This window comes from Dreissena polymorpha, chromosome 15 (genome assembly GCF_020536995.1).
Source record: "Dreissena polymorpha isolate Duluth1 chromosome 15, UMN_Dpol_1.0, whole genome shotgun sequence".
Taxonomy (NCBI): Eukaryota; Metazoa; Mollusca; class Bivalvia; order Myida; family Dreissenidae; genus Dreissena; species Dreissena polymorpha.
The window spans coordinates 16,358,416-16,379,581 of NC_068369.1; the positions used below are offsets into that span (position 1 = coordinate 16,358,416).

The 21,166-nt window shown below is 34.9% G+C and overlaps 2 protein-coding genes across 2 annotated transcripts; both read right to left on the bottom strand.

Annotated features, from left to right (window-relative positions):
• Window positions 1-1,731: 1,731 nt before the first annotated feature.
• On the bottom strand, window positions 1,732-8,260 carry LOC127861021 (uncharacterized). The gene is made up of 7 exons (XM_052399383.1): window positions 8,128-8,260; window positions 7,673-7,825; window positions 7,178-7,303; window positions 6,459-6,695; window positions 5,750-5,899; window positions 5,473-5,574; window positions 1,732-3,908 (listed from the first exon to the last, which is right to left on the bottom strand). Exons 4-7 carry the CDS (start codon window positions 6,634-6,636, stop codon window positions 3,730-3,732), a joined length of 609 nt encoding a protein of 202 aa, XP_052255343.1. The 5' UTR covers window positions 6,637-6,695; window positions 7,178-7,303; window positions 7,673-7,825; window positions 8,128-8,260; the 3' UTR covers window positions 1,732-3,729.
• Window positions 8,261-15,769: 7,509 nt separating this feature from the next.
• LOC127861013 (uncharacterized) lies at window positions 15,770-21,114 on the bottom strand. Its single transcript, XM_052399364.1, has 4 exons — window positions 20,930-21,114; window positions 19,248-19,538; window positions 18,361-18,534; window positions 15,770-18,164 (listed from the first exon to the last, which is right to left on the bottom strand). Exons 1-4 carry the CDS (start codon window positions 21,003-21,005, stop codon window positions 17,488-17,490), a joined length of 1,218 nt encoding a protein of 405 aa, XP_052255324.1. The 5' UTR covers window positions 21,006-21,114; the 3' UTR covers window positions 15,770-17,487.
• Between the last annotated feature and the right edge of the window lie 52 nt (window positions 21,115-21,166).

Genomic DNA, 21,166 nt, shown 5'->3' on the forward strand with positions numbered 1-21,166 from the left:
AATCAATCGCAATAAGTCAAAATTCATTTACATTCACAATAAGCCGTTGAATAATTTTAGTTAAGGCGTACACACTTTTTATTTGCATTGTGTAGTAAAATCAAGCATACAAATTATTTTACAAACGCGTATACACAAATAAAACGTGCATGTTATAATGCAAAGTATACGTATCAGATTATATTATAATAAAATGCATTGACAGTAGAGCAGTCATGTGTTGATATACAAAAGTTGTATGTCCTTTCAAGATTGCTTTAAAGTAAATTACATACTATCGTTTTACTATTTTGCCTAAACATGTCATACTTAGATTAAAATCAAGTGTCCATATAAAGGCAAGTACTTTAACAACACAAGTATAAATATCCGAACATTCGTGTAATATGTATCCTAAAAACAAGATGTATCTGTACTTAGGCGTATTTTACATACTTATTTAATACAATCGCAATCACACCATATCCTCGAAGTTCAAATCGTTCATACACTTTGATAAATAAATCAGCACATATGGCTCTGAATTCAGATTGAAAGCTCGTCGTGGCGAAGTGAATATGGTGTCCGCCAAGCGATCGCATTCGATCACCACTTCGGGAGCATTCTTTAGATCTCCCACATAGACACCAAGTACTGAAGGGTACTATACGATGTTAAATATCAAATTCCAACCATCCGAGCATTGTGGTTGAAGAAAAGATTTTAGTAGGCAAACATTGTTGCCCAACATTAAGTATAATTTTGAACTAAGGAAAAAAAATGAATAATACATTTGGTAAAGGACCATTTTATGGTGTTCCATAACAAATACTTGGCATCTGGGCTTTTCTGTTTCAGATGAGACAATGTTTAAAACGTGCATTGTAAACTAATAAGAATACATGTATTTAGATTGGCTTCGAAGAAATTTAAAGCAAATACAAATTCTTACAAACAAAATTCATGAAACAGGATGTCAATTCAATCATTATGTTAAATAAGGGAATGTATAATATGTCAAGAACAACATTATTGTGTGCATGTAATACAAAATAATACCGATTGCCTTACAAGTAAACACTTAACTTATTTCCCGTACAAGTCACATCAGACAGGAAAATAATGGGTTCCATTCAATACGTTGAATAAAGTTAAGATCGAATGATAAATTCTGAATGATAAATAATGCACGTAAAGTTAAAGAAATAACAGGAATTTATATACAAAATATCCGTCCTATAAAATGTTGTTCAAGCATGTATAACGTAGACAATTAATTACCAATAAATATAATAGGTTACAAGGTCAAGGGTTGAAATTGTCACTTACCTTTGGGGCATTCATTTCCACAAAAAAACATCCGCATTGTTACAAACAGTGCTACAATAAAATATGACCTGGAAATCATAGTCTGTGACTAAACATAAATCATTTATATCTCTATATGAGTTGGAAAGCATGTTTAATCGGTCTGTGTTTACAATGGGATCCCACTCGGTCTAAATACTGGGATCACATGGTCAGAATACATACAAATGGGATTGTCTTATACTCACGTAAATTGAAAGTTTTCAAGATGCGTCAATAGTCTTTTCATTGCGTCAAAATCACTGATGTAAAGAATGGACATCTGTCGCATTTAGAAAGTCTGACCTTTATTATTTGATATGATGATACATGAATAATTGTAATAAATTATCGGTATACCGGACGGACTCGTATGTTATAAAGGAAAGAACAAACACAATACGGTTGATTAAAACATGGCATTTATTTTAAAAAAGCTTTTTGGGTGGTAAAAAAATGTTTTTCACCGAATATGCAAAGTAGGTGTTAAATAAACGCTAATAAGATGCATTATATAAAAATACTAAGTATATAAAACAGGTTTAAAAGGTATACACAAGAAAACAAATTAAGAAAAGTTTCAACAATAAAAATATGAAAATGAAAACAAACTCATATAGAAAGAAGGCGAATCGTATGGCGGAAAAGGCGTGAATGTTTATATTAGTATAACATTTAATGTTAATTCATTTCCAATCAATGAACATGTTAATATTGTCTTTGAGAGCTGTCTCTATGTCACGTTTGACAGTTTTACATACATTTTCTGAAAATGACCTTGCATAATGACAATGAAATTTTCAGAATTTAAAGCAAGACAGAAAATGTGTAAGTACAAAAAGTTTTAAGAGTTGGCCATCGATCTTATTATGAAGCTGACGACACGTGTGCCGTTAATTTTACTACCATAAGGAGCCGTAAACCTTAACGTTAATTACCGCGGGATCATGATTCTGTTAAATTGGAGGTCAGAGATTAAGCGGAGCGCATATAAACATTTAATGACCAACAAAAAATACACAGTATAAAGAAGTGAAACTCCAGCTGCTGGAGCAGTATTGCATTCTCATTATATACATTTAGTTGGTCCTTTATTTAAGGCAAGTGACCAATTGCCTAAGCAGTACAAAATAGCACAATACAAGACAACATAAACACATATAAGAATAAAGCTGGGGTTACCCCCTTGGAACGGTCAATGCAAAGCATTGGAGGTTTAAACCGGTTTTAGAGCGCTCAACATCACACTTGGCCCAGCAATATTCATGATACATATAAGTGTAAATACAATTTAATCGCATGGCATTGTAACTCAAATTAAACAATAATAAAAGGGAATTAAAACACATTCAATTTAATTACCATTTAATTACTCAATGGTAGGAAAGAGACCAGAGCAACAGAGTTACAACTTTTTGAGGAACTATGAAATAAAACAACGAACGAGTGTCAACTACAACCCTTCTTTTTAGGAAAAATATTTAAGAATGTAGCATCATAAAGTTGATATTTCAGATCATCATCGCGCAAATACAGGAATGGATGTGTTGCTTTTCGTCTCACATGTAAACGCTGACCTGCTGACATCTCTGACATTTTTTTCAATTCACAATGGGCATGAATTCTGTTCTCTTCAGTTATAGCACTTTGTTAGTGATACTCAAGACACTAAAAGAACTTTAGACACGTAAAGTTGTAATCAATATTTTTAGCCGATAGAAATAACAACGATAAGGAGTTTTAGCAGGCAATCTTAACATGACTTCCCTACGTTTACAAAGGGGTAAAATGTGTCTAAAAATAAAGAAAATGTATGGGCGGTCGGCAGTCATCGGACATAAAGTCAATACAGACAGCCGTGCTGCCGAGATAGACCTAAAAATCTTTCAAAATTTATGAAGCAGAAAGGAAATGCACTATATAACATTTCTCTCTTACCTTTAAAGCAGACCTCGAGTTGTGACATGGATTTATAAGATAAAGCTAAAAATCCGTATTGGCGCTACGATTTTACGGAGCGGAATCGAAATATAGTCGCCCTGATGTACCAACCAACAACGTTATTCCTATATTGCCTACACTTTAACAAACAATTGGATATAAAAAAAAACAACGTACGTCATCGCCTTGGAATGCTAAAATAAAATATAAGCAGATGCAAAAAATGCACAATGTAAAGAATATTCATAAAACACGAGTTAAATGAAAACAAAACACTACATTACATCAAAAACAGTTAAAACTCTGATACTATAACATCTAAATCATTGTAACACTTCCGCCTATTGCCAATTTTCAATCTCATAACTTCTGTCTTATGTTTGATAAAATGTAACTCATAAATAGATCTGTCAAAATGATAACGTGAGAATTTCCTGCTTACGGTATTTCCAGAGCACAAAATTAAATAGTAGCGTCTTGTTCATCGTTTGTTTCCACACTATCAGGCTTTGAACTCCAGAGTGATTTGTAAACACCATAAACTACGTTAAGTGGATTTGACGACGATACTGTCTCTTGCTCTTCTTCAATTGTACATCCAAGTGTTTCCTGCTCTGGACCTTTCTCTCGATTCGTTTTATCTTTGAACATAAATATAAAATTATATACATTTTTTGTTTGCAATCAAAACAATACTTCAAAATATTGTTTAAAGTAATCGCAATAAGTCGTTCTCAAAATACATTAACATTCACAATAACTCGTTGAATAATTTTAGTTAAGGCGTACACAATTTTGATATGCATTGTGTAGTAAAATCAAGCATACAAATTATTTTATAAATGCATATACAAAACATGAACACAAATAAAACGTGCATGTTATAATGCGCAGTATACGTATGGGATTATATTATAATTTAATGCATTGACAGTAGAGCAGCCATGTGTTGATATACAAAAGTTTTATGTTCGTTCAAGATTGCTTGTAAGTAAACTACATATTATTGTTTTACTATCTTGCCTAAACATGCCATACTAAGTTTAAAATCAAGTGTCCATAAAAAGGCAATTACTTTAACAATACAAGTATAAATATCCGAACATTCGTGTAATATGCATCCTTAAAACAAGGTTATCTGTACTTAGGCGTGTTTTACATACTTATTTAATACAATCGCAATCACACCATATGCTCGAAGTTCAAATCGTTCATGCACTATGATAAATAAATCAGCACATATTGCCCTGCGTTCACATTGACAGGTCGCCGTGGCGAAGTGAATATGGTGTCCGCCAAGGGATCGGGAGGTCACGGGTTCGATCCCCACTGTAGGAGCATTCTTTAGATCTCACCCATAGACACCAAGTACTGAAGGGTACTATACGATGTTAAATATCAAATACCAACCATCCGAGCATTGTGGTTGAAGAGAAGATTTTAGTAGGCAAACAAAGTACCCAACAGTGGGTATTATTTTGAACTAAGGAAAAAATCAAAAACATTTGTTAAAGGACCATTTTATGGTGTTCCAGAACAAATACCTGGCATCTGGGCTTTTCTTTTTCAGATGATACGATGTTAAAAACTTGCATTGTAATAAGATTAACAAGTGATCCCATGGTGGTTTAAATATTGACGGAAATGCATTACTTCAACAAACTATGTGGATGACCAATAAACAATGTAATAAAAAATACCAAGCCTCTGGGCATATGAGTTTCATAGATTTCACTTTCTGCATCAACGGAACACAAATTTACCCCTAGAGCGGGACCAGTTTCAACCTTAGGGGCATGATCTGAACAAACACATTAGAAGACCTCTGTACGATGTTACAAACAGCTGACCAGGAGGATTAGAAAATTTTTAAAGAGGGCCCTCATAGATAATTGCAAAATTGTTTGAGGCAATTGTTTACGTTGTCGAAAACGACAGACGAAATACAAAGGACAACAGGTGAAACATCGCGACGGAAACCTGAAAGCCATCCATCACAATAGCTCTGGTGAGCTAATATAAATTTCTGTAGAATGTGTATCAAAACAATAATAGTACGAACGGAAGAAGTTCTGTATAGGCAATATTTTACAATTATAAATAATTAATTTTTTCCTCAAAATGAAATTCAATATGATCATGGTTTAACTAACATATGACCAGGGTAAAAAACAAATAAACAGCATTTCTATCGTTCCGCTGTACCATTTTCTGAAAGTTGCTGAACCTGTTTTTCTTCATCAGCGGGTGTTTCGCCCATTAAAAAGGAATCGGCATTTTGGGTGGTTTCTCCATCTACAACTTCATCTACAATATTATAATAGTAACAATAAAGATTACTTTTCAAGAAAAGACTATGATATAGCAATCATTTTCATGGGTGACTTCTACTTATTTTTCTCAGAATTTATGTCATACACTATGCAACTAACTACAAACTCAGTGTGATGTTTAAAGACATATGTAAACTACAATGTCAAACCTTCCGATCCGTTTGATTCTGTTTTGAAGCATCCTCTTTTCTTCTTACGCATGAACCAAACGATAGCTGATATAGTTATTGCCACAGCAATAACCAATACAGTAGTGATCACAGCAACTTTCCACCCACTCAAGTAACCGCCACTGTTTTCTGAAATGTCACTATTTATTATAGACTGGCGCATATTGGTGAAACAATATTAGTTTAACTGGTTTAATATGACGTTTGAGCACTTCTGCAAGACCGTAAGCACACGCGCGTGTGTGCCTACGTGCTTGTGTGTAAATTTAAATGTTCATGTTCAAGTCTATAAATGTCAGGTCAACTTGCAGCAAACAATACCAACACATATATCTTTGCAAATCGACGGTTCCATTACAAAAATATGTTCTTCCATCAAACACGAGTGGGCATACGCGAAAATATAATTTCAAGCAATGTGGACAAAACATCTTTCAATCAAAACCTCCATAAGGCAAATATAACATGGTTGTAAAGTTTAAATGCGCCACCTCGATTATACAATCTACTGTTCCATCAACGCTCGTAATATGTCGTTGGAAATTGTAAGTGCCTGCTGAGCATTTAAATAGTTGTTTTAAAAGGGGGCTGTCAATATATATGTTTTCAACGTGAAAAAATCATTTGTAGGTGACAGTTTTAATCCATAAAAATAAATGCAAGCAGATAATTCTATAATTTCGCTCACCTTCATTTATTTTAATCGATATATTCTTCTTCATCTCGAAGCCGTTTAAACGAAATACGGCTACTAAAGAAACTGAACGGTTGACGGTCAACGAACTTGAAGCGTGTTTTCTTGTGCAGTTGACAGCTTGTCCATCCACCAACCAGTTCACTTCAACTTTGCCTGCATCTTTTCCCATCCACGTGACTGTTACCTTAACCTGGTCACCACTTGCTGCGTCCCGAGTTACCGAAGCAGCTGTTTGAAAAATGTAACAATTAAAATAGTGTCCAAATAGCATCATATTTTTTCGCCCATTTCTGACTATTTTTTTAATGAAACATCAAAATTAAATGTAGTGCAAATTCTGTAGAAAATGTAAATGAAACAATAAAAGGAATATCAACTACAGAGATAAAATATGGTTAGCAATCTTAGCCTTATTTTTAAGGCAAGAAACAAAGTATATGCATACTTATTATACAACACATGACAGTACATAAAATGAATTTTACATGAAATAATAAGATCAAGGTAAGATTTTAACCGGTTGAGAGGCACGCAGAACGCGTGTGCTTAACAAAAATTACAAGGGGCAATGATAAATCAACGAAGTACACGTTATTGTTAACTTTATGATGAATGTGTTTTCTAAAACAAAAAACAATTTGGCTGACAACGCCGCCAAGGTTTGCATTAAACATACACATATAACATGCACACTAAGTATACTGTAATACCGATTATGTCTTTGGTATGTTTCAGAGCAGCCCTTTTTTCTGTAGCCTTTTGCACATTTCCATACACAGAACAGGCTATCTTCGATGCAACATAGCATGCATACTCATTATTTACATCTTCTAATTCTGAAATTCACAAAAGGGCATACCCAAATGTATCCTTTATTATTTTTTTATTTGATTGAAGTTATTGCCTCTAACTTAATTGAATGTTACTGTATCAAAGACTGCATACATTTAATAAAGACAATAATGTATATTATAATACAAATGAAAAGTTAACATTTCGAATAACATTTAAATAACAAATGGCTTCTTTAAAAATAACAATTGTATAAATTCTTCAAAATGACAAATACATGTCAACGTTGATAAATTTAGAAATTTATGTTTGACCGACGATATGCTCTATAAAAAAAAACATCACATTAAAAAAAAAACAGACAAATTATAGTGAAATAAAAAGCGTTAAAAATGCAAGGGAACCATACATACTTTTAAATGTCACATCATATGAATTTTCACTGACGTCACAAGACGCAGATGTTCTATCCCACGTGATCACAAGATCTTGATCGTTTGGCTCTAAAAGACACTGCGTGCCGATAGTTTCTTCACCTACTAGAATCACAGCTGGGGCTATGTCAACTACAATTGCAAAACATGCATGGTTATTTCGCAAAATGGTAGCTTTCAGTAAGAGGTTGAATAATGCAAATTCGGTTCTGTCTTTCAAGTACACGCTTGATAATCAGCCTCTTGAAAACTTAGTTTTTATTAAACATAAATGTGTTTATTCTTGAAATAAGTACTGATCAAGAACATATTCATACTTTGAATAATTTTGTTTTTATAAACGAACTTAAAACGGTCATATAAAGAAAGATACATTAATAAGAGGTACAACATAAGGTACAATTTATTTATATAATGTTATAAAGTATCATTACCTTTTACAAAACTGACGGTCACGTTCGTTTGAATGTCATTTTCTCCAGCAGGCGAAACGTTGCAGGAATATACGCCAGCAGCATCGCTGCTAGGGAAGTCAACATTGAAAAGGCGCTCAATCGGCCATTCGAGTTATCACTAAACAGTTGCTGTTCTCCAACCATTCGAAACCATAAATCTGGCGATAAGTCTGCAAGGCAACTTGGAACGCTGCATTCGAACTGAAGTTTTGTGTATTGTGTGACAATCGGATCCGCAGGTACCAACCGTGCTTCTGTAATGAAACAAAAACGTCAATCAAATAAAAAAAGTGTTAAAGACGTTCCAGCAAAGAAACCGTTGTTGGTGTTAGTTTTTTTGTGTGTGTTGAGTTGGGTGCATAGCAAACATACGTTAGCACTTTTGTTTCAGGCATCATGTTATACCAATATTTATACATTATACAATACGCAAATCAAATATGTTGTTTAATTCTTGTAAGACGACCAATGATTTTACTTTTTCGCAATTACATTTAATTTGTACTCGAATGTCTGAACGCATACCTTTAACTAAACAGTTTTCTTGCATTTACATGATCATACTTATTGTTTTTTAAGATCACCAACAAACTGATTTGTGGACTTTGTCGTGCTATGTGAAAACAATAAAACGGATGTCACAGGATGTGACATATTTTCCCCCTTCCCACCAATTATATATTTCTAATGGGAGCGAACTGCTAAAACATGTGATAGTTAAGATTGTGCCAAAGTCCAACCGATACAGATATTTCTCGCCGTTTTATACCCTTTATTACATTTGTTTAATTTTAAATGACGCTCACTTTCCATCGATATCAGTAAGAAATGATAAGCTTCTAATTCGTATCAAAATTCGCTTTATAACTCGACTTAACTCGCTGCGTATTTTCTTCGTGGAGCTGTAATTAGGTCTTCCCGCTAATAAATTAATATAATATTTAATTTCTTCTACGCATTAAAAGTCGCAAAACGGAAATTAAGGTTTATTAAGTCTGACCTTGACTTGTGCATTTTACTGAGCAGTATTGGTGTTAAATACCAAAATTATAATGCATGACATGTTGCCCTCTGACCAAACACATACACAATACACCCCCCCCCCCCCCCGCAAACAACCGTAGACGAACGTCGCGATTACTATACATGTATGTCATTTTTCTTAAGCATACAAATCTCTAGAACTGCAAAAGACAAAGTGATCAAGGCGCGCTCATATTGCGTCTCTCATATATTCGCTTCACTTCCTGGTAAAAACATATTTCAATTCTTAAATGAATCGCTTTGAAGTGTGGTAGTAGTCCGCTTCACAAACTGTTGTATACAGACTGACAAAACTGACCGACCGACGTAGTTACTCCAATATTATCTACTTAAACTTACTTTGGGCCCGTATACATTAAACAAATAACACGCTGTTCTATATTTATAATCAATGCAAACAACGAAGCTTAAATTTGTATCTGTTTAATGGTATCCCAAAATATAAAAATAAAACAACCCGAAGTAAGCATTATAAATTTATACAAAACTAAATGTTTTAAAGGCTCTATAAAGGTCACAAATCCAATTATTTTGCATATCAACTGGTCTAATTTTTACCGGATTTCAGTTACTCTTGCATAAAAACTGCTAATAACACAGCTTAGGTACAATGTTGTCAAAAATTATGGAAGATAAACCCGTTTCATAATTGGAAGAAATGTTTACATTTTTGCAACTAACGTGATGTGTAGCCTCAGAGCGTTGACATATGCTAAAATAGCCGAAACAAAATCAATTTTAATTCTATTTTAACAACTTTTTACCAGCAGAAAGTAACTAATTAGATCACTACAAAAGTTTAAACCATTTAGAAGAGACCTACTTTGTGAGTGATACCGGAAAACGTTAAAAGTTTTATTTTTGGTGACCTGAGTCACTTTCACTTTCTCTTTCGCGAGTAAACAGACAAACTTGGAGACTTGGAGGACACTTTATTTTGAGCTCAAAACAAGTTGTATTGCTCGTTTTTTATTATTATGTCCAATAGCATATATATTGTTTTTTGATAACCTTTATAAATAAAATATGAAAAAAATATTTAAAAATTTGTAAATAATTACGTATCTTCACCTTTATAGAGCCTTTAAGATATTATTGTAGTAAAATCCTTTTGATAAAATAATTAACAGCGAAACATTGTAAAAGTAAAATATTGTAAAAAGGAAACTAATTAAGAGTATAAAACACTTGTTGAGGCAAAATGTTGAGGGTAGCTTCTTAATAGGAGTATCTATATAGAAATGCCTTCTATTTCCATTCTACGTCATGTGTAAGTTCGTCAATACAAAATGGAATGTATATTTAGTACACACTGCAACAAATAGTCAATTTTAAATCTATATACTGTGCTGTAAACGTAATTTTAGGTTATTACAACAGTAGATTTAGCAATAAATATCAACAATGTTAAAAATGTCACCCATTTTGAAAATGGTACATAGGCAGCGTGTTTTACGAGAACATGTACGTTTTATCACCTAATAATTCGCCAATTCTATTTCACTATAGCAACTGAAAATGGGTTCCCCTCACAGCAATTAAAGACTTCTGGTATAAAACGGTAAAGTAAATAGTTTGGGGTTTGCTACACTGCTAGCTCGGAGTTGCAGCGTATTGATTTGCACGTTCAGCATTGTCTGTCTGGTAGAGGTTGCACGTTCAGCATTGTCTGTCTGGTAGAGGTTGCACGTTCAGCATTGTCTGTCTGGTAGAGGTTGCACGTTCAGCATTGTCTGTCTGGTAGAGGTTGCACGTTCAGCATTGTCTGTCTGGTAGAGGTTGCACGTTCAGCATTGTCTGTCTGGTAGAGGTTGCACGTTCAGTATTGTCTGTCTGGTAGAGGTTGCACGTTCAGCATTGTCTGTCTGGTAGAGGTTGCACGTTCAGCATTGTCTGTCTGGTAGAGGTTGCACGTTCAGCATTGTCTGTCTGGTAGAGGTTGCACGTTCAGCATTGTCTGTCTGGTAGAGGTTCATGACTCAACAATTGTCTGTCTGGTAGAGGTTCATGACTCAACAATTGTCTGTCTGGTAGAGGTTCATGACTCAACAATTGCTAAAGGTACATCTTGAAGTGTTCCAGAACAAATCAACGTCTAACAGAAAAATAAGAATATCGTATTCGACTGTAACATGATTTCATATAGACGTCTCTATTATTAACCATAAAAAGAAAAGTAGTAATCCATATTTTATTTTGAAACGTAAATAAACTCTACATTGAGAATATTGTCTGTGATCGTATATGAACAAAAAAAAACATTATGAAATTATCATACATGGTAGCGAGGATTTGATGGTGTTGATAAAAACTATACAGATAAATCATTTAAAAGACGTCCATTAGAATTGTTAGAATGAGCTCTGATTTACAAAATGAATAAATCAAGCTGTGTACATTGACGGTAGTATCACTCAACATATATGGCGAATTATGACATGACTGTAGTATCACTCAACATATATGACGAGTTATGACATGCACTGTAGTATCACTCAACATATATGGCGAGTTATGACATGACTGTAGTATAACTCAACATATATGGCAAGTTATGACATGACTGTAGTATCACTCAACATATATGGCGAGTTATGACATGACTGTAGTATCACTCAACATATATGGCGAGTTATAACATGCCTGTAGTATCACTCAACATATATGGCGAGTTATGACATTGACTGTAGTATCAATCAACATATAAGGCGAGTACATTGACTGTAGTATCACTCAACATATATGGCGAGTAAATTGACTGTAGTATCACTCAACATATATGGCGAGTACATTGACTGTAGTATCACTCAACATATATGGCGAGTATATTGACCGTAGTATCACTCAACATATATGGCGAGTTATGACATTGACTGTAGTATCACTCAACATATATGGCGAGTTATGACATTGACTGTAGTATCACTCAACATATATGGCGAGTACATTGACTGTAGTATCACTCAACATATATGGCGAGTACATTGACTGTAGTATTACTCAACATATATGGCGAGTACATTGACTGTAGTATCACTCAACATATATGGCGAGTACATTGACTGTAGTATCACTCAACATATATGGCGAGTTATGACATGCACTGTAGTATCACTCAACATATATGGCGAGTTATGACATGCATTGTCTCCTGTTCATTGACTGTAGTATCACTCAACATATATGGCGAGTTATGACATGCACTGTCTTCTGCATTTACACGAATTATAAACAATCAAATTACAGATTGCACACACAACATTAAAGCCCAGAAACGTGCTAATAGTAAATATTTATATCGGCTTCGAAGAAGTTAAAAGCAGACCTAATTTCTTACAAAGAGGAAAAATTCATGAAACAGGAAGTAAATTCAATCATTATGTTTAATAAGTGAATGAATAATATGTCAAGCACAGCATTCTTGTGTGCATGTAATACAAACTATACCGATTGCCCTACAAGTAAACACTTAATTTATTTCCTGTACAGGTCACATCAGACAGGGAAATAATAGGTTTCATTCAATGCGTTCAATTAAGTTTTGATCGAATGATTAATTCTGAATGATGAACTATGCACATATAGTTATAAAAATAACAGGAATTGATCAACAAAATAAAAAATATCCGTCCTATAAAATAGTTGTCCATTACTACTGAAAAACAATGGAATATTTAACACAAAAATACCAGCATGTACATCGCGAACAATTAATTACCATTAACAAGAATGTTACAAGGTCGAGGATTGAAAAAAACGTAAACGTCGCTTACCTTTGGGGCATTCATTTCCACAACAAAACATCCGCATTGTTACAAAGAATGCTACAGTAAAATACGAACTCGAAGTCATAGTCTGTGACTGAACATAAATCATTTCTATAGTCAAATGAGTTTGAAAACATGTCTATTCGCAATTTGTTTATAATGGGATCCCAGCATTCTATACATAGATGGTGACGTCACTACGTTAGTAAAACCGGTGTGACACAATGGGGAACCCAGTCTAATAATGACAACGGGATTTCCAAAACAAGTCATACTCCAGGCTGGGTGCGGTATGAACTGAATTTTCAGGGATCTAAAAACGGGCTAAAAAGAATATAAACACGTCGTTGAGAGTAATGTGTTCATGGTGAGCTGTTGTGATCGCTTTTCGTCCGCCGTGCGTTGTGCGGCGTCAACATTTGCCTTGTTAACACGAAGATTCGTCCCAATGATATATTGGACGAGTTCGAAAATGATTCCGGTTGGTTGAAAAATATGGCCCCCGGGGGACGGGGTATGTTTCCTTATATGGCTATAGTAAAACCTTGTTAACACTCTAAACATCACATTTATTGTCCGATCATGAAACTTGGTCAGAAGATTTGTCCCAATGATATCGTGGACGAGTTCGAAAATGGTTCCAGTTGGTTGAAGAACATGGCCGCCAGGAGGCGGGGCATTTTCCCTTATATGGCTATATTTGGCTATAGTAAACCCTTGTTAACATTCTTGAAGCCACATTTATTGTCCGATCATTATGAAACATGGTCAGACGATTTGTCCCAATGATATCTTGGACGAGTTTGAAAATGGTTCTAGTTGGTTGAAAAACATGGCCACCAGGGGGCGGGGAATTTTTCCTAATATGGCTGAATATGGCTATAATAAAACATTGTTAACACTCTTGAAGCCACATTTATTGTCCGGTCATCATGAAACTTGGTTAGAAGATTTGTCCCAATGATATCTTGGACGAATTCGAAAATGGTTCTAGTTGGTTGAAAAACATGGCCGCCAGGGGCGGGGCATTTTTCCTTATATGGCCAAATATGGCTTAGTAAAACCTTGGTAACACTCTTGAAGCCACATTTATCGTCAGATCTTCATCAAACTTGGTCACAAGTTTTGTCCCAATGATATCTTAGACGAGTTCGAAAATGATTGCGGTTGGTTGAAAAACATGGCCCCCAGGGGGCGGGGCATTTTTCCTTATATAGCTATAATGAAACATTGTTAATACTCTAGAGGCCATATTTACTGTCCGATCATCATGAAACTTGGTCAGAAGATTTGCCCGCATGATATCTTGGACGAGTTCCTTATATGGCTATAATAAAACATTGTTAATGCTCTAGAGGCCATACGTATGGTCCGATCATCATGAAACTTGGTCAGAACATATGTCCCAATGACACATTGATTGAGTTCCAAAATTAATCTGGTCTGTTGGAAAGCATGGCCACCAGGGAGCGGGGCATTTGGCCTGATATGGCTACATATGGCTATAGTAAAACCTTGTTAACACTCTAGAAGACACATTTATTGTCTCATCTTCATGAAACTTGGTCAGAAGATTTGTTTCAATAACATCTTGACTGTTTTCGAAAATGGTTTTGGTTGGTTGAAAAACATGGCCTCTAGGGGGCGGGGCATTTTTTCTTATATGGCTATAGTAAAAGTTGCTAACACTCTATAAGTCACATTTATTGTCCAATTTTCATGAAACTTGGTCAGAACATTTGTTTTAATGATATCTTGAACGATTTCGAAAATGGTTCTGGTTTCTTGAAAAACATGGCCTTGATGGGACGGACATTTTTTTCCCTTATATGGCTATATATAACTATATTAAAACCTTGTTAACACTCAAGAGACCACATTTATTGTCTGATCGTTATTAAATTTGGTCCAAAGATTTGCCCCAATTATATCGTGGACGAGTTTGAAAATAGTTCTGGTTGGTTAAAAAACATGGCCGCCAGTGGGCGGGACATTTTTCCGTATATGGATATAGTAAAACCGTGTTAACACTTTTTAAGTCACATTTATTGTCCAATCTTCATAACACTTGGTCAGAACATTTTTTAATGCCAATTTGGATCAGTTCAAATATAGTTCCTGTCTGTTGAAAAACATAGCCGCCATGGGTCGGGGAATTAATCCTAATATGGTTATAGTAAAACCTTGGTAGCACTCTAAAAGTAACATGTATAGTTCACTCTGCATGAAACTTGGTCAGAACATCTGTTCTAATAATATCTTGGGGAAGCACTGAGCATGTCAGTTCCTTTTTATCTCAGGTGAGCGACTTTGTGCCTTTTAGGCCCTCTTTTTTGCAAATATCTCAAGTTATTGAAGTACATTTGCATAAATCTTTAGCGCATAAAAGACAGTTTTTCTTGCAGTTTGTGCCGATATCTTTAGGCAGATGAATAAATCCTTGAATATGTCTGAAATCGGTGACAAAATGTCACGTTGTGTGAATCCTAACCATGTAATATCAATCAAATTTTTGAACAAGAACACAAGAAAAAGGTATTTGAAAACAAAGTTACCGTTGCGTTTGCATCCATTAACGTTTAATGTGGATCCCCACAAAGTCGCCTGATCCTTCATTCTGACTTATGTACTTTCAAACTTTTCGGGTTTTAACAATAATAAGCCATTTTATTGCGTCAGAATCGCTGACATAAAGGATGAACATCACTCACATTTAGAAATTATCACATGTATTAGTTGATATGATTGATACAATAATGTTTTATAATAAATTATCTGTAAACATAATGGAAAAAACACACACAATGTGGTTGATTTAAAAATGGCATTTATTATAAACAGCTTTATGGAAGATAAAAAACAATGCTTTTTTTCTGAATAGCATTATAGGCGTTAAATAAACGCTTAAAAGAGGCATTATTAAAAATACTTGTATATAAAAATAGGCACAAAAAGGTAAACACAAGAACATCCTAAGAGTAGAACAATAAAAAAATCTGAAAATCTTAATACGTGTAGTAACAAATATAAATATAGAAAGTATGCGAATAAAGTGGTTACGCAACATTATGGCGGAGAAGCGGTGGAGTTTTATCTTATAACATAAAATGTTAATTCATTTCCAATCAATGAATTGGGTGATGTACTCTTTGAGAGCTGTCTCTATATCACATTTGACATTTGACAAGCACTTTCTGAAAATGACATTACCGTATATAAAGCAAAACAGAAAATGTTAAGTACAAAAAGGTTTCTTATGCTGGCAACAGTTTTAAGCGTTAGCCATCGACCTTTTTATGAGGCTTTAAACACGTGTGAAGATAAATTGTCATACCTCTAGTAGCCGTAAACCTTAACGTTAAATACTGCGGGATCATGATTCTGTTTAACTGTAGGTAAAAAATTAAGAGGAGCGCATATAAACATTTAATAACCAACACAAAATATACAGGAATGAATGTGTTGCATTTCATCTCTCTTGTGAACGTTAACCAGCTGACATTTCTGACATTTTCCACTGGGCATGAAATCTGTTCTCTTCAGTTATAGCACTTTGTTAGCGATACTTTAAAAACTAAAATAACTTAAGACACGCGAAGTTTTAATCAATATTTTTAGCCGATAGTAATAGATAACGAGTTTTAGCGGGAAATCTTAACATGACTTTCCTACGTACACAAAGGGGCAAAATGTATGTTTAAATACAAGTAAAATGTATGGGCGTTCGGCAGTAACCTGACATTAAGTCAATACAGACAGTCGTGCAGCCGACCTAGACCTACAAATCATTAAAAATGTATGAAGCAGAAAGGAAATGCACTATATAACATTTCTCTCTGGCCTTTAACCCTTTATCAATAAGAAACGTATTTTGTAGTGCCGTAGAAAGTTACATTTATTTAAAGACCTTTCATACTAGATTCAAGTTTTAAAGGCTTCATTTCCAACCCTTGGATACTGATGAGCAGCAAACAGCATAAAACCTGAACAGTATGCAAGTTACTAGCAGGCTGTTCTGGTTTTATGCTGTTTGCACATAGACATTTTCACTTTGCTTCTGAGTGGGAAAGGGTTAAAGAACACCTCGACTTGTGACAGGCATTTAAAAGCTAAAGCTAAAAATCCGTACTGCCGATACGATATTACGGAGCGGAATCGAAATATAGTCGCCCTGATGTACCAACCAACAACATGATTCCTATATTGCCTACACTTTTACAAACGATCGGCTATAATAAAAACTAACGTCATCGCCTTGGAATGCTAAAATAAAATATAAGCACATGCAAAAAAAAGATAAGTTTAATGCAAAAAAAAACAATATAAAGAAAATGCATAACACACAAGTTAAATGCAAACAAAACACTACATTAAATTAACAAAAGTTTAAACTCTGATACCAAAACAGCCGAATCAGTGTAACACTGCCGCCTATTGTCAATTTTCGAACTCATAACTTCTGTCTTATGTTTATCTAATTGTAACTGAAAAATAGATCTGGCAAAATGTAAACGTGAGAATTTCCTGCTTACGGTATTTCCAGAGTACACGTAGTGGTGTTTTGTATATTGTTTGCTTCGACACCATCAGGCTCTAACGCTAGGGAAACTTTTTCTTTACCCCATGCCAGTGTATTCATGATTGTTTTGTAAATTCCACTATCTTCGTTTGGTGGATTCGACGACAATCCTGTCTCTTGCTCTTCTTCAGTTGTAGATTTAAGAGGTTCGTGCTCCGGTCCGTTCTCTTGATTCGTTTTATCTTTCCGTTTACTGGCTACCGGAAATTTCTTTTTTTCTTCGGGAATATTTGGACGTTCTTTGACTGTCGAACCGTTCACTGTCGCGTCTGCTTTTGTTTTGTCCTTTTGATATGCTACCGCTCTCGTTTGAGGTCCTTTGGCTGCCTTGTCTTTCTTTTGCTCTTTTGTGGTGTTAATTTGGCTGTCCATGGTTGTCTTATCTTTTGTTGACTTATCTTTAAGTTTCTTTGTCCTTTTACTAGGTACCGGAATATTAGGTCGATCTTCAACAGTTTTCGTTTCAACTACTTGGCGTATAGGGCCTTTCTTTTGCTGCCATTTGGGTTCCTCAAGATTTGCGCCTTGTTGTTCGTTGTCCGTTTTCTGAACATCGTCGGTTTCCTTGTCGTTTGATATAAATGGTTTCATTTCTGTTGTTGCTTCTTTTCTATTCAAGCTTTCTTCTGTAATGAGACAAACCTCAAGAATCACTTTATATAATAATGTGTAAATAACTTTGAAATTCTGACACAAACACATGAACGTCGCGATTGCTCATACAAGCACATGTAGCTTATATATTCTTTAAAGATTATATTTGATAAAGATATGGACATTTGTAAGACAGCCAATTCAGTTAACAAAATCGTAAGAATGTACCTGGATCGTTCGACCGTACTGGACAGCACCACATCAGCTTGCGAACGATAACCAAAATAATGACAACCACAACAACCGCTCCCGCCGTCCCAACTGCTACAATAAGGACGACACGGTCCACATCTGGGGGTTTCACAGGTACGTTGGCCCAAATAAACTGATGCGCATTTTCGTCTGTGTGTTTGTAACAAGAGATATAATATAAGTCATGCTCATTGGGTCATTGTCGACTTGAAATGGCTTGAAGTCATCCGGGGGTGACTAGAAGCCGATTTATGTCACCCGGTCGGCTTGAAGTCACCCCAGGGTGACATGAATCGGCTTCTAGTCACCCCCGGGTGCCTTCAAGCCATTTCAGGTCGACAATGACCAAATGCGCTAGGCTCATTGGGTCAGTGTCGACCTGAAATGGCTTGAAGTCACCCTAGGGTGACATGAAGCCGATTCTAGTCACCCGGTCGGCTTGAAGTCACCCCAGGGTGACATGAATCGGCTTCTAGTCACCCCCGAGTGACTTCAAGCCATTTCAGGTCGACAATGACCCAATGAGCATTAGTCATACGTATATGGGCATGGAACGTAATAAATACTCAAATAAAAGTAGAATTTAGGCAGGACTCTGGGCGATGGTTCAGTAAAACCCACACATAAATTCTGATCATGGCGAACTTTAACTTAAACTTTTAAATACAAACTCATTGAATCTCGTCAATTGCAAAGCTCTCTACATCCGTATTTTAAATTTAAACATTACGTTAAATAGGTAATATACATCAAAAACGTAAGAATTTACAACCGATGAATATTTGATCTTAAAGCTTTAAAAGTGGGTATTTTGTAATTTTTCACGAAAAAAAAAGAGTTTAACGTGTATAGCTACCGCATACCATATAGAAATATGACGCTCAAGTTGGTAGTGACTTTGTCTAGCCCAGGTATCAAAGCACTGCAAGCATACAACCCGGCATCACTACCGCTTTTAAACTCTTTCTCGAAATAAGCTATTGAGAGACCCTTGTCGTTTTCTTCCGTCTTTCTGATTTCGCCAAATTCAGTTCCGTTATGCGCCATCCGAAATTTGGTGTCGGGATTATCTTCGGTTACACATTGTGGAATGGAGCAGGAAAATTTGACTTTACTGCCCTCATTGACAACATCCATAGCTTTCAACTTCACGTCTGTAACAGATATCCACAACCATGATTGGTTTTTAATTGATTAATGACTTTAAATTACAGAACGCATTTATGTTAAGCCACACAACTTATTTGGCGTAGTAAATTTAAGTTTACATAAGAAACATATTTTAACTTTGCCAATTAGAATATATATGGTGGTTACAAGATAGAAATCCGTCTTTTTTGCGCTTTAAAACTTAACAATAATCGCGTTTGTCGAAAAGGACGTATACGTCTAGAAATCCTACTTTCGGGTTTAAAAGCGTTACAGTTTGAAAAATAATAAATTACTTGCTAACTAGGCTATAGATTTAATTTTATCTATGCCATTTAGAATATATCTGGTGGTCACACGGTAGAAATCCGTCTTTTTAAAACTTAAAAAATAATCGCGCTTGTCGAAAAGGACGTATACGTCTAGAAATCCTACTTTCGGGTTTAAAAGCGTTACAGTTTGAAAAATAATAAATTACTTGCTAACTAAGCGATAGATTTAATTTTATCTATGCCATTTAGAATATATCTGGTGGTCACACGGTAGAAATCCGTCTTTTTAAAACTTAAAAAATAATCGCGCTTGTCGAAATTGACGTATATGTATAGAAATCCTACTTTCGGTTTGAATGCGGTACCATTTGAAAAATATTAAATTACGTGCTAACTAGGCTATAGATTTAATTTTATCTATGCCAATTAGAATATATCTGGTGGTTACAAGGTAAAAATCCGTCTTTTTGCGCTTTAAAACTTAAAAATAATCGCGTTTGTCGAAATGGACGTATACGTATAGAAATCCTACTTTCGGTTTTAAAAGCGGTGCCGTTTGAAAAATAATAAATTACTTGCTTACTAGGCTATAGATTTAATGACGATTTTGCACACTTTCAAATCGCATCTATATGTATTGATTTACATGTATTTCATTTCAAGGTGTGTGGCTTTAACAAACGGAACTGAAGACGATTTGAATTTCCTGAAAATATCTAATAAACAAAATACATGGATATTTTTTGTCTAATTAAAATGTTGAATAAAGTAAATATCTTTTAAAAGAATATAGCAATATCAATGGAACAGCAATATCTTCCTTCGTTTACGCCCTATTACCATTTTAATTAAGTACGTTCTGGGTTTATTAAGTCACAATTTTTTCATTAATGGCTAAAATGAAATCGAAACTAGTCCAATTATTATATTATATATATCAAAATGGTATCATCTAATATACAGCAAAAGCTAACACCAGGCCGGTAACTAGAAATGTAACTTAACACCAAAAACAAAATATCGCTATTCTCGCAATAACATCATCAATTCATTCATTGTTGTAATATTGCCGTATCGAAACTACCTGTGTATTTAATTAAATAAAAAGGAAATAGTACGCTTACCGAATTGGCATGTATTTCCTTTAGACAGGAATTCTGTAGATAAGAATACAACGACTCCTAACCACGTGGAAAGCATGTTGCGTCCACAAATCTCGGACGTTTTTTTAAAAAAGGATATGCAAAATGCTCGCAGTTAACGAAAATCTTAAATTGATATTCCGTTTTGCTATATTTAGAAATGATGTGTTCACCTTTACCTTAACAGTTTTGTCTGTGACTCACTATTTTCTTGAAGAG

Excerpts from the sequence above, each read along its gene's own strand:
- LOC127861021 (XM_052399383.1), bottom strand. The coding sequence starts at position 6,636 with ATGGGAAAAGATGCAGGCAAAGTTGAAGTGAACTGGTTGGTGGATGGA. Across the intron at positions 5,900-6,458 it reads ATCGATTAAAATAAATGAAG|AAAACAGTGGCGGTTACTTG; the intron begins GTGAGCGAAATT and ends GTGACATTTCAG. Across the intron at positions 5,575-5,749 it reads AGAATCAAACGGATCGGAAG|ATGAAGTTGTAGATGGAGAA; the intron begins GTTTGACATTGT and ends ATAATATTGTAG.
- LOC127861013 (XM_052399364.1), bottom strand. The coding sequence starts at position 21,005 with ATGCTTTCCACGTGGTTAGGAGTCGTTGTATTCTTATCTACAGAATTC. Across the intron at positions 19,539-20,929 it reads AGGAAATACATGCCAATTCG|ACGTGAAGTTGAAAGCTATG; the intron begins GTAAGCGTACTA and ends TATCTGTTACAG. Across the intron at positions 18,165-18,360 it reads AGTACGGTCGAACGATCCAG|AAGAAAGCTTGAATAGAAAA; the intron begins GTACATTCTTAC and ends GTCTCATTACAG.